The sequence below is a fragment of the Leptodactylus fuscus genome, chromosome 4, assembly GCF_031893055.1.
Source record: "Leptodactylus fuscus isolate aLepFus1 chromosome 4, aLepFus1.hap2, whole genome shotgun sequence".
NCBI classification, from domain to species: Eukaryota; Metazoa; Chordata; class Amphibia; order Anura; family Leptodactylidae; genus Leptodactylus; species Leptodactylus fuscus.
In genome coordinates this window covers 101072682-101086278 of record NC_134268.1, presented here as the reverse complement: position 1 = coordinate 101086278, position 13597 = coordinate 101072682, and the positions used below count along the sequence as shown (strand labels likewise).

Genomic DNA, 13597 nt, shown 5'->3' with positions numbered 1-13597 from the left:
ATCATGGCTGGGCCGTAAGGAATGCCCCTTTGACAGTACAGTGCTGTGGACGGTACTGTTAGGAGGGGTGTTCCTCATAGCTCAGCTACACTGTCAGGAACGCTCTCATGACAGTGAAGAGATATTGGTAATGGCACTAATATCTCTTGCCCCAGGGCACATAATGGGAAATTCAGCGCATTGTCGACTTTCTAGCGGTATATAAATCCGCGTGTGCCCTAGGACATGAAATGTTCTCTTTAAGTCCTGCCATGAACCCTCCATCAGAATGATTGCCTACAGCCATTTAGCCAGTAATATATTCCATTTAGGTTTTCTCCTCCTGCCAAAGGCTATGATTCACATTTTTTTCACTGTGGTTAATAGGTGGTAGAACAAGGAAACCTGTATCAAATAGATTTGAGTACTCCATTGCCAGCTCACTGAACTAGTGTTTTTCTTTAAAATAAAAAAATTGAGATTAAATTGAAAATTGCCCATAAATTTAAACTCAAGATTTTTTTTATAGCAAAATTAGCCAAAAAAAATCACATGCTTACTTATAATTTAAACAACTATATGATGATTAATGTGGTTGTGTCATCAGGACCAATAGCAATACATACACAGAGTATGCATTGTAGAGTAACATTGTAAAGTATTGTAAACTTTATAAAGTTTTATCTAAGCAATTCAATTCTCTTCTTGCAATAGACCCCCTGGTGTTCAGAATGTATAGGTCTGTGTATGTCATTCTAGTGAGACTGGCTGTGTTTATTTATCGTTTGTATTGATGGCACATCCCCTTTAAAGCCATTTTTTGTTACCATCTACAACACTGGCTTTGTAAGTGTTTTTCAGATCTTAATACGCTAAAGTCTGGCACGTATATAGCAAACAGCTGACTTCCTTCTCAGAGGAAAGAACAAATTGAAAGTGACAACTCCTTGGAAATGGCACAGAACTTGAAGTGCACATATTTATTTGCCATCCTTTTAAAACCTCTGAAATGCCAGTCCTTGCTGCCCACTGAAGCTCAGATTGACTTTGACTAAGGAAGGCAACCACCTAATTACTGCTGTCCCATTGCAGTCAGTGGGCACTGCGCTCACAAGCTGGTTTTCCATTTAAAAAACACAGTTGGAGCCTCCAAGCATGTGACCTTTCAGAGTCTCAGAATTAGAAGTTATTTCCACAATTCACATTAATGCTGAGAACCAGCTGCTTGGCACAGTTTGCTTAAAGGCTTTGTCACATGTAATTACGTTTTGTTTTTTAAAATTTTACTTTTTCATTTCTTGGCTATTTTTGTAGTTTTTTGGGATTTTTTTTGTCAACAGGTTTGTGCATATTTTGAAGACTTTACTATGGAAAAGAGTATTTTTACTCTCCTTTCAGTCATCTGAATGGATAGTTGGCATAAAGATCCCCAGGAATAAGTGCATAATGTTATTCCAATCCCTTGTTGTATAACCTGGAAACCTAGTGGCCCGAATAAAAGGGGGAACCCCCTACAATCTTGCTGTGAAACTCCCATAGTAGCTAATGGAGAGAGCTGTGCAAGACCTCCTTTCCATTTACAGCAGCCCTCTGGCTGGTAGGACATGTATTTATAAATGTCTAATATGGAAGTATCCCTTTTAATCTACTTGGTGCTAGGCTGTCTTTATACAGCCAATACCCACCCTAGAGCAGTAATGAGCACCTATGGAGCCACTTAATGACTGCTATAAGGGTTCCCCTCTGTAGGCTCCATCTCTAATTGTGATTTGACCTTCATCTAGTAGGTGGAGACTAGTTGTGATGTCTTTGACAGAAAAGTGGAGATTCCATTATCAGTCTGCAACACCCTCAGAAGCAACAGCAGCATGAAGGGCATTAAACAGCAGTACTAAGCCTTCAACTCACTCTGTGTATGTTTGTCTCTCGTTTTATAGCTGCTGTTCTCTCCTCGTCTTTCCTTCTTCACAGACTTCTCAGAAGCATATAACCTGATCCCTCATGTTTTTAAATGTTTGTGCCTGACCTCTTTACTCATTAGAAAATAAGCATATGTGTGGTGTAATGTTAATGTATAACTTAGTGATGGCTTTATTGTGTTCCCTGTTTTGAACAGAAAGTCAAACTCACTTCTTTAAAAAGGAGCTTTGACCACCTCTACCAATTCTAGTTTTTAGCTTTTGTTTATAGGTACTGATCCACTGATTCCAACACTGTTGGAATTTTTCTCTAGCCCCCACCATTCCTGAACAACAAGTTGTCAGTAAGTTATTTAATAATATTATAGACAGACCCATTTTCAAACGGAGTAGACAAAAGTTTTCTTAAAGTGCTTCTTTAAAATTTTCCAGGCCAAGGGCCATATTTGTTATGAATTGCCTTTCCTCAAGATAGGTAAATAGTATCAGAGCAGTAGGGATGGGACACCTGGACCCTGCCCTGATCAGCTGTTGAGGTGAATAGGGGCGGTGCTGCAGTATTCCAGCAGCACAGCTGCTATAAATGGAGACGCCTTGTTCTGGCGCAATAAAGCAGCATGTCAGCTCCTCACGAGTCTGACTCTGAAGTCCTGAGGATATCACTTTCTAAAATGACTAGTTACCTGATATTATGCAGTATACAACATTTTGATAAATGTAATGCAATTTGGCCTTTTTTTTTTTTTTTTTTCAGGCTCCTCAAATATTATGATATGAGAGTTTTGGCATTTGATTACCTTTTTAAGATAATGAATACTCAGGAAAAAGTGTAAGGCTTCATTAACATGTCCACATCTGTGGTCTGTTCTTTTATTGCACAGCATCCCACCCTACTCATTTGTGGATGATGTGCTCTCTGTGGTTGATCTACTTTTCACGTCTTTCTTTTCCTATATCTTTAATGTCTCTGGGTCAGTGAAAAACAGATGATACAGGTATGTTTTCCATAATTCCATTGTTTTCCACTGACCCATAGACTTTCATTGATCTGATGCATCCAGTAGAAAAAACTCCCAAAGCATATGTTAAGCCAACTCCAATGGAAACCAAAAGAGGGTTCTTTTGACCTTATGCCTGTTCACATTAGCATTCAGCTTCCGTCCGGAAGGAGTCCGCATGAGGACACCCCCCGAACGGAATACCAACGCTAATGCAAGTCCGTGTGCTTAACTGCACAGCACTTGGTATTCCGCTGGGGGGGTGGTCCTCGGGTCCGGAACGCTAATGTGAACCGGCCCTGAGTTGGGTAGTGTACACTGGGATTTCCGTTCCCCCATAGCCTATAAAGTGGTCCATTTGGCTTCTGTTTCAGCATCTGCCATTTTTTTGCCATTCAATTATCAACTGATTCTACAACTGAGGAAAAGAAAAAATGAGATTCATGGTCTTGTGTTGATAATCAGTGAAATGCAGGTTAGGGTCTGTTCACACTGAGTTTTTTGCAGGCTGATTTTGATGCGGAATCTGCCTCAAAATCTGCCCGCAAAAAAGGGCCTCATTCATTCCAATTGGGGCTGCTCGCTTTTTTTTCTCACTAGCTATTTTTTTCAGCTAGCGGGAAAAAGAAGCCCTATCTTGATGCAGCTGACTCAGCCGCGGTGTCCGCGGCACAAGACTCGCTGCCAATTATGCCTATTCTTTCGGGCCTAATCAGGAGCGGGATGCCGATTCACTGCATAGGCATCCCATCATGGCTAGCCGCCCTGAAAAGTCACATGGCAGAAAAGGTTTCCGCCATGTGAACATACCCTTACAGTGTTGCTAGTGGAGCATATCAAAGCCTTCCACTGATTTTGTTATTTATCTTGTCAGGAATATGGTTCACTGTGGATGCACTTACCAGCAGCAACCCAAACTACCCTCTGTTCTGCAGTACAGTCACAGAGCTGGCACACATAATTCATTAGGATGTCAGAAGAACTGCCTAGTGGCAATTTACATTGAAAAACAGAGTTACCTTTTACTTTTTTAAGTTTGTCTTTAAAGTTTTGTTCACACCTGTTAAGTTATAGTAGAGTACATCAGGATTTGCTGAGGTCTCGATCATTTGCTAGGTAAAATGCTGCAATTTCTCATCAAATGTGACAGAATTTGTGACAGAGCCCCCAGCACAGATATGAACAGAGAGGCTGAGTGTGCAGGCCAAGTCTGTCCTGATGAGGATTGGGGGGCGAGGGAGTTCAATGCGCGGTTCCATTGTGATGATTACAGAGAAGATCCTATTCTGCTTCGTGCCAAGGAAAGTCAATAGGGGACGGAAGGCACTCCGATATAATCTGAGTGCATTCTGCTATAAAATAAGCCCCCCCAAATCTCGGGTTGTGTGCATGTAGCTTTAATAAATAATCAGTCTGATCCAAAATAGTTGCTTTACCTTTAATAGCAACATAGCGAGACGTTATTGAAACCCAATTACTGTACAGTAGATGCTATCTCCATATTGAGCTGGCTTCTGCTTGTATCCTGCTCACAAGATGTGGACAATGTGATTAACATGGGATTCTGGTCTCCACAGCTTGCTGCTTTTTACTTGTCAGATCATTTGTCCTTCTTACAATGTGTTCATTCTGTTACTTTCTAGTAACTGCTTTTTCTCCAAACACATACAAAACTACATTGAATTGGTGCTATTTAACTCCTTCCCGCCACGGGTATATTTCGATTTTTTTTTTTTATTTTTGTCTCCCTTCCTTCCAAACCCCATAACTTTTTTATTTTTTCACTCTCCGAGCCATATGAGTTCTTAGGCTGGTCTTACACGACCATATTGGTTTTACGGTCCGCAACTTGCTGATCAGCAACACTACTAGACATAGACATCGCAGACGCCGTGTCCTGCCACACGCGCCCACGTGGATAAAATATCCAGTGGTGTAAGAGGCCGCACTGAATATAATGTGTCTGCGAATTGAAAACCGCGTCGTGTTAATTTACGGTCATGTAAGACCAGCCTTAATCTTTACGGGACAAATTGTTCTTCATGATGCTACCATTATTTGTTCTGTATAATGTACTGGGAAGCTGGAGAAAAATTCTGAAGGGTAGATTTGAAGAAAAAATGCATTTCTGCGACTCTTACGGGCTTCAAGATTCAAGTTATTTCTGTGACCATTGTGGGTTTTTCTTTCATTAAACAAGGGGTACCAACAATTTTGTCCACGTGCGAAGCTGCAGACTTCAGTCACTGTTCTGGGTACAGATAATACTCAATTTAATGGTTTATCTGGTGTGGCCCACCGCTATGGTTTCTGTGCTGTTTTTTGGTGCAGAAACCATGCCAAGAAAGAGCATGACATTACTTTGAAAACCCTTGGCACACGAAAAAACTGCAGACTTATGTACACGTGGAGTGGGATCCCATTGAAATCCACAGAACTATAGTGTAAGCATTTATGTGTATTTTGGAGCAGACAACAAGTCAAAATCCACTTAAAACAGCCAATTTAGAAACTTGGAACACTATTCCAATGCCAAAAGCTCTGAAATAGTGTGAGGTTAGTGACATAAAATAACTTCTGTGCCAGGTATATTAGTATATGGAAAGATTCCTTCAGGTTTACCTTGTACACTTTTGATTTGTTCATCTCGTTCACTGTCTTAATCTGAATATAAATGGAGTTGGCTCTGGCAGGCTCTCATTAATATGGTGGAGCAGTCGCTGCCATGGAAACGTTTTTGCTTGGCACAAAATTCATATAGGAGAAAAAAAAAGCAATCATTAATACAAACAAGGCTCGAAAAGAAGACTTATTACAGGGAGGAAGAATGGCAGGCTACTTCAAGGAGCCTTTTCACTATCACTTACATTATTAGTTGTGTTATTAGGTTGAAAGTTGAATCTTGTACAAACCTGAAGTTAGAATGACACAAGTAGTAAACTGGGATGTAGATCTGCGGGATTGATTTCTTTATATGAGATAGATTTGAAGTTGTTTTATACTTAAAGCATTTGTTTACCTTTGAGAACAATTTTACAGATCATATATGTCTAGGAGCAAGAAGCCCAAAACAGCTGTCTACTGAAGGGAGAGGCGTCTGCTTTGACTGATATAGCAAGTCATGTTTCAGGCCTCTTTATGGGTCAGACATTGACTTATAGGGTAGCTACCCAAAGGTAGCAATAGGGTATTCTTCTTTCTGGATGAAGGCTAATTTGTATACAGTTTACATAAATCGTCTTTACATACAATGTATTAGACTTTTTGTAGTGTGAGAGAGTGAAGGGTGTGGTCTGGGAGGACAGGTACATTCCAGCCAGGCAGCTAAAGGGTGTATGGTAAAGACCCACACCAGGGAGGTCAGCTGACTAATCAAGTCCTGATAACAGTCTGTGTGTGAAGACTAGCAGGGTGGCACCACACTGACAGAGCTGACCTGACCAGACCTACAAAGCAGGTACTGTGCCACCCATTGCTGTTGCCAAGGTGGTAGCCAGTCTCCTGTATAGTCAGGAAAAAGTTTCCTTACGTTTAAGTTAGTTTCTCAGCCAAGAAGGGTTTTGTTTTGTTTATTCTGTGCCTCTGAAAAGGCAGTGTATGTGCTACAAGTGAATAAAGCCTAAACTTGTGTGCAATCCACTGTCTGTGTCCCTGTTTCATGCGCTGCTACAAAACTCTACCTGAGTGATTCCCCACAACAGCCTATATAGTAGTCTAAAGTTGTGTTCACACTTTATGTAAATGTAATCTATTTAATAGATATAAACTGTAAAGTGCTGTTCAAAGGCGGGTAGACATTTTAAAGGGTTAATCCCATTTGGGAAAATAGCTGTAGAAATGGGAAGAACTGGTCTCTATGGCGGGATTTACAGCATCATCTGAGCAGTGCTGTGCTAGATCCCATAGAGGTGAATGGGAACAATGGAAACTGCAAAGCCCCCTTACCTACTCTGTTTCCCAAAATGTGGAGCAAAGGAAAAGAGTAGCTTTGCTGTGCTACACTGTTTTGTTTTTTTTAAGGTTTCATTCTTCTCTATGGTTGTTGTGAAAACAGTATAGGGCAGCACAGTTCGACTGTTCCTATAAGTGCTGCCCCAGGAGCCAGGGAGGGGCAACAATTTGTCAAGATGGGAATAACCCTTTAGGCTGAGGCTCCACGTTGAGGAAACACAGCTTTTTTTTGTTGCAGATTTTGTTGTGTGTTTTTGAGCCAAAGCCAAGAATGGCTACATAAGGAATAGGAACTCTATAAAAAATGGATACTTCTCCCTTATGCTCAATCCACTCCTGACTTTGGTTCAAAAAAACACAACAGAATCTGCAACAAAAAAAGCTGCGTTTCCGCAACGTGGACCTCAGCCTTAAAGTCTGCAGTCTGGTTTCAATACAGAGTCAACACAATATTTGCAAGAGGGTTTTCATCACTTGTTTGCATAGGGCTGGGGAATGAAAGTGGTTTTATGTTCAATATCGATGACCTGTCCTTAGATCCTGTTTAACTTCACCAAACAGTATAGGCAACATCAAATAAATAATAGTCTATTGACATTTGTCTTGTCAGCTGACTACTATACATGGCTGCAGCACTAAAATAAGACTTTAAACGCTCCAGAATTCTCATGTGAAATGGTCGCAAAATAGACATTTGCAACTTATTTTAGCTTTTATGCGCCCAAAATTTCCACATTCCACATTATTACAACTCTCTCCATTATTTAAAAGTAGGTGGGAAAGTGGGAATGGTTTCTCTGTTTAAGTGTCTTCTATCAACTGTGACATTTTATAAAAGGTGGAAAATTAGTGCAATCTCACTTAAGTAAGAGGGAGGCATATAAAGTGGAGTAACATTTCAGAACAGAAGTGTTTAGACATATAGATGTGTCAAATTTATTAATCATTGTGCAATATTTGTTACATTTGGTGTAAATCACACTAACAAGGACTCCAACAAAACTGATTTTAAGAATTATGACTTTAATTTCCCCCCTTTTATTCTTATATACATACATAAATACATAAATCTATGTAAAATAAAAAAATCTTTGTTGAGAATACATCATATAATTTAGAGTATTAAAGGGGCTCTATCATTGGGAAAAGTCATTTTTAACTAAACACATGCTTGCATAGGCTTTAGAAAGGCTATTCCACACCTACCTTTAGTATGTAGATTTCCTCAGTGGTTTCTGAATAAGTCCATTTTTATTCATATGCTATTCCAGCCAGCACAGGAAGTTCCCAGCAGCAATCGTCTCTTCTATTACCGTATTTTCCGGACTATAAGGCGCACATAAAATCCTACGATTTCCTCAGAAATCGAAAGTGCGCCTTATAGTCCGGTGCGCCTTATAATTGAAGTTAGAGATGCGCGAATACTATTTGAATAGCACACTCCCATTGCAATGTATGGAAGCGGCACGCGGTCTTTGCTGGCGGCCGCCGCTTAAAGGGATTCTACCATTAAAAGAAGTTCTTTTCTCTTGACCACGTCGGAATAGCCTTAAAGAAGGCTATTCGTCTCCTACCTTTTGCCATAGCCAGCGCCGCCTTCTTCCTGAGCTGCGTCCTCCCCTTCTGTGTCGTCTTCTTTGGGCGCCATGGATGACATATGCGCAGTCGGCTATGGCTGCGAGAGCCTGTTAGAGCCGACTGCGCATGGAAGCGTGCCATTGAAATGAATAGCAGCGGCTGGCACGCGGGGGGTTAAGCGGCCGCCGGCAAAGTCTGCATGCCGCCGCTTTCAATCACATATAAGGCGCACCGGAGAGCGCTGCGCCTTATAGTCCGGTGCGCCTTATATATGAACCTAGACAGGACTATAAGGCGCTGATGGGTAATACGCCTTATAGTCCAGTGCACCTTATAGTCCGCAAAATACGGTAACTCCTATGTGTGTGTGTGTGTGTGTGTGCAAAAAGGAAGCTGAGTCATCAGCAGCAGCCTGTGCATAGGAAACAATAGCAAAGGGGGTGCACGATGCATTGTGCACCAGTCTAATTAGCATATGAATAAAAACGGACTTATTCAAAAACCACTGAGGCAATTTACATACTAAAGGTAGGTGTGATATAGCCTTTCTAAGGGCTATGCAAGGATGTGATTAGTTAAAAATGACTTTCCCCAATGATAGAGCCCCTTTAAAATATTTTACTCCTGACTACATTTACGTTTCTACTTTTGTTTTATTGAATTTTAACTTACCCTTTTTAATTCCTTTTGGGAACAGATTTTTTTCTCTTGCTACCGTAGTTGTGAAGGTAGAAATTTGGTTGGTTGGGCCAATATTCATTAAAATGTAATGTATATTTTTTGCATAATGCTTTTACTGTGTAGTGTATGTAAAATATTAAGTTACTATTTCTAACCAGCTAGAGAAATGACAGAGAAACCAACACTTATTTCGATGCAATGACCACAGAACAGAAACAGTTTCTGCATGAACTCTTTTTTGCCTCCCCCAGGTAGAAAGTCATCACTGCCTTAGATCCTGGTTGTTCAGGCTTCACTTATCAGATGTGATTACTCAGAAAGCCTCTTCTTATTGCATTATTCTTTTTCCAGAGACCATGCATTAAAACCACTTCTGTTTTGTTTTTCAGAGTTATCTTTTAGAAGTCCTGATATCATGTCAGTGGGCTCTCAGACATTTCCTCCGGGAGGCCCTAATGGAATTCTTCGAAGTCAGTCATTTGCTGGTTTTAGTGGTATTCCAGAAAGGAGATCAAGGTAAGTCACAAAAGACAACGGCTGCAGGGAAAAGGTTTACTCTTGTGGTTCATGTCACCCTGTTCTGATATACACTATCTTATCTTTTAGGTCTTCATTATTAAGCTTTGCTCTACAGTGTTTTGTGAAGGGTACCTATCAGGCCCATTTGCTAATAACTATATTTACTTAATCTTCTTTTTTGATATCTGCATGAAAAAGTCTTGAAATATTTCAGTTTGTACACTGCTTTATACTGGAAAGGCACGTGGCTTGAAGTATGACATTTTGCACCAAAATTTAGCTGGAATTTTGGAACAAACTAAGCTAGCTAGGTGGTGGAAACTATTAGACAGGTTTGACTGAGCCACTGTGATAAATCTTATATATTTTCAGATTATTTGACTAAGGTTATGTTGTCTAACTGTTAGGTAAGGTTGGCAAAAATGAATCGAGGTTGTTTTTTTTTAACATTTATATTACAGTAATTCAAACAATACATTATTTGTCCCTAATAATAGCAAAATGACCAGGCACATTCTCAGTAAGCACATTGATCACGAACATGCAGCCCTCACAAATGTACAAATAGGAAGAAATGAAAACAAGAAAGACCAAATGTACAGTAAAGTAAAGTGGGACTTAAAGAGGTTGTCCAGACTTGTTTTTGTTATGGTCTTTCCTCAGGATAGGCCATAAATATATGATCGATAGACACTCTGCCCCTGGAACGATAGTACCGAGCCACTTTCTAGTGGCCTGGCGCCTTCCACTCTGAAACTGTATAGTTTGCCTTTGGTTAGATCTGTGCTTATCCTAGGCATGATCACATTTTTATAGTGCTGTGTGATACAATTCTTGATTAACCTGACCTTTTTTATTTATTTATTTTTCTACAGATGTAATTCTTTTCTTGGGAACTCTTCAGTTCCCAAAAAGGCACCAGCAAAGCAAAAGAAAATGCATAATCTGGGCCATAAAAACAGCTCTTCAAAAGAACCTCAACCAGAGAGAGTAGAAGAAATATATAGCGCCTTAAAAAACGGTCTTGAGTAAGTATAAATGGCTTGAAGAATATGTACAAAGCATAAAAGCAAATATATATGTGTGTGTATGTATACACAATGTATGATATGACATACAAAACCATCAGTTTCAGAGAAGCTTAGTTGCTCAGTACAATAATTCAGTACATAACGTGCTATCAATATGAGATGTAAGCAGTGTAAATATATGCCATAATAGTTAAATAATTTTGCAGGTATTTGCCCTCAAGTGGTGATCGACCTCTGTAGGTAGGCATGTGATTGCTGAAATGTACAGACTTTATACATTGAGTTATTCACTTTTGTTTGACTGGTTAGGCTCACATGTTTTGTTTGTTTTTTCAACCAATAACTGTATGCTTTTCTAATTTCAGTAATGAGCTGTAGCTGAGATGCATACTAAGTTGTACTACTCATTATTGCAATTATAAATTGCATGCAGTTATTGGTTTACTGTGTGAACCAAACCTTAGCTATGTATGTTTATGAATAGATATCCACAATAAATAACACTAAGCGTATAAAAAGTTAGGTTCACTTTGTGCAGCTATTGGTGCTGTTTTTGATGACCTGCTATGTATATGTCTTTAGAATCATATTTAAACCATTTGGCCATCTATATGAGTATCCATTGCAAAGTGGCAACTTAAGACCATATTCGCATGACTGAGTTGCTTTGTTGTGTACTATCTTGTCCATGAAGAAGTAGTGCTTGGACTATTTGTTGACAGAGCATACTTTCAGATCATAATTTTAATGGACTTAATTTACCCATTGAGGTAAGACTTGGCCTGGTTGGGTGGATACATCCTAATATATTAGAAAATAGTCTCTGCCCGCGACTTCGTCTCTGTGTTGTTGGCATCAATGATCTGCCTATATTCAGCAAATTGCTGCCCTCGATGGTTTGCCTGCTCTGGCGTTTCCGCAGCTGTCAAGCTGGCCTGCCGCTGAACTCGTTCCTCGCACTTTGTCCGTGATTATTCCGGCATTTCAGCAGCTCACTGGGAAGCCATATAACAAATATGTTATTGGTGTTGATGATCCGCCTGCTCCAGCGTTTCGGCAGCTTTCAAGCTGCCCTGCCGCTGAACTTGTTCCTTGCACCGTGCCTGTCGTTGTTCCGGCATCTCAGCAGCTCACTGGGACACCATATAATGAGTGTGTTGTTGGTGATGATGATTCCCCTCAGCTCCGCTTGAAGAGAACTCTGTTGACTTCTGGCTACCTTCATAGCTCTTGTTGTTTTATAATTTTGCGACAAATTAGATTTTCTTGTTCCTGGCATGTTTAAAAGGAGCAAACTGCCAATTTGGATTAAAGTTGTTTTCCCATCCAGTGTGTCAGAACTGCCTGGAGCTGATCAGATAATATGCAAATGCTTGTACACAATCCACTGAGGGTTATCTGAGTGTTTACTCTTAGAGATAACAGCCCTGGCTTTATCGGAACCTGAGAGAAGCTGCTGCAAAGCAGTGTAATATAGTAAGTAGAGATGAGCGAACACTGTTCGGATCAGCTGATCTGAACAGCACGCACCCATAGAAATGAATGGAAGCACCTGTGACGCTGACTTTGCCGGCAGCCGGCCGGCGTCACAGGTGCTTCCATTCATTTCTATGGGTGCGTGCTGTTCGGATTGGCTGATCCGAACAGTGTTCGCATCGGCTGATCCGAACAGTGTTCGCTCATCTCTAATAGTAAGTGAACATAGATTCATAACAGTTTTGAAGCCATGTCATTTACCGGGATAAAAAGTAGCCTATGTGTTAATCGAGGTTACAAACTATCTATGTACCAAATATCATTCAAATCCGTTCAGCCGTTTTTGCGTGATTGAGGAACAAATGTCCAAACACACAAACTTTCACATTTATAATATTAGTAGGGTATAAGGTGTTGTTTGTACAGTACCATTCTAAAGTTTTAAACAGGTGTGCAAAAATATTGCAAAATAAGAATGTTTTCAAAAATAGAAGTGTCAATAGAATATAAAAGTAACTGAACAAAATAGAAAACTAAATCAAGTCAACATTTGATGTGATCACCCATTACCATCAAAACGGCATTAATTCTTCTAGGTATACTTACACACAATCTTTGAAGGAACTTGACAGGGAGGCTTCCCCAAACATCTTGGAGAACCACAGTTCTTCTGTGGATGTAAACTTGCTCATATCCTTCTGTCTCTACATGTAATCTCAGACATAGTCGATGATTTTGAGATCAGTGTTCTGTGAACAGGACTGCTATAATCATAGGGCAAACTGTAGTGGTAGTGGGGGACCACTTCTGCTGACCCAAATCTTGCAGGACAATCCCGGATTTCAGGTGCTGTCCTGGGCGGCAGGCAGTAGTTTCAATTCTATAAGATATTTAATACAATAGCGAAGCACGGAGCTATCAGCTAGGTAAGTATAACTTTTTTGTTATATTTGTATATAATATAAATATATATCCATCATCACTCGGGGGGAGGGGGATATTATGTGGGGGCCACTTGAGGGGTCATTAAGTTATGGAAGGCCCTAATATGAACCCATATAACAGGGTTCACCAAAGTATTAAAATGGCCCTGTTTGTGGGAGCCATGCCTCACTTTCAGGACCGCTTGATAAGACACATCATGCTGACTTCCATTCAGTGGTGACATCAGCTCAGAATTGTTAAACAGTGAACCCAGGTGCCACCCTCTAGTATCCAGAGAAGTCTATCCATTAGTGATTATTATGAAAAAATTACATGCAAGAAACCATACCTTCAATGTGGAAACAAGACCAATCGAAAATAAAGAATCCTGAAATTCAGAGCTCTGATCTCAACACCAAGTTTCTCTGGGATTACATGAAGATCTGAGTTTAGTTGTCCAAGACATTTGGAACGACCTCCCTGCGGAGTTCCTTGTAAGTGTACTTAGAAGAATTGATGCTGTTTCTAAGGCAAAGGCTGG

General features: G+C 40.2%; 1 protein-coding gene across 2 annotated transcripts in view; it reads left to right on the top strand.

The window, feature by feature from the left end:
* RIPOR2 (RHO family interacting cell polarization regulator 2) overlaps nt 1–13597 on the top strand; it is a 105340-nt gene that overhangs the window by 37626 nt on the left and 54117 nt on the right. For both annotated transcript variants that reach the window (XM_075270905.1, XM_075270904.1), the window contains exons 2-3: nt 9496–9622; nt 10501–10653. In XM_075270905.1, the coding sequence (XP_075127006.1) occupies nt 9496–9622; nt 10501–10653 (280 nt within the window). The remainder of the gene's footprint in view (nt 1–9495; nt 9623–10500; nt 10654–13597) is intronic.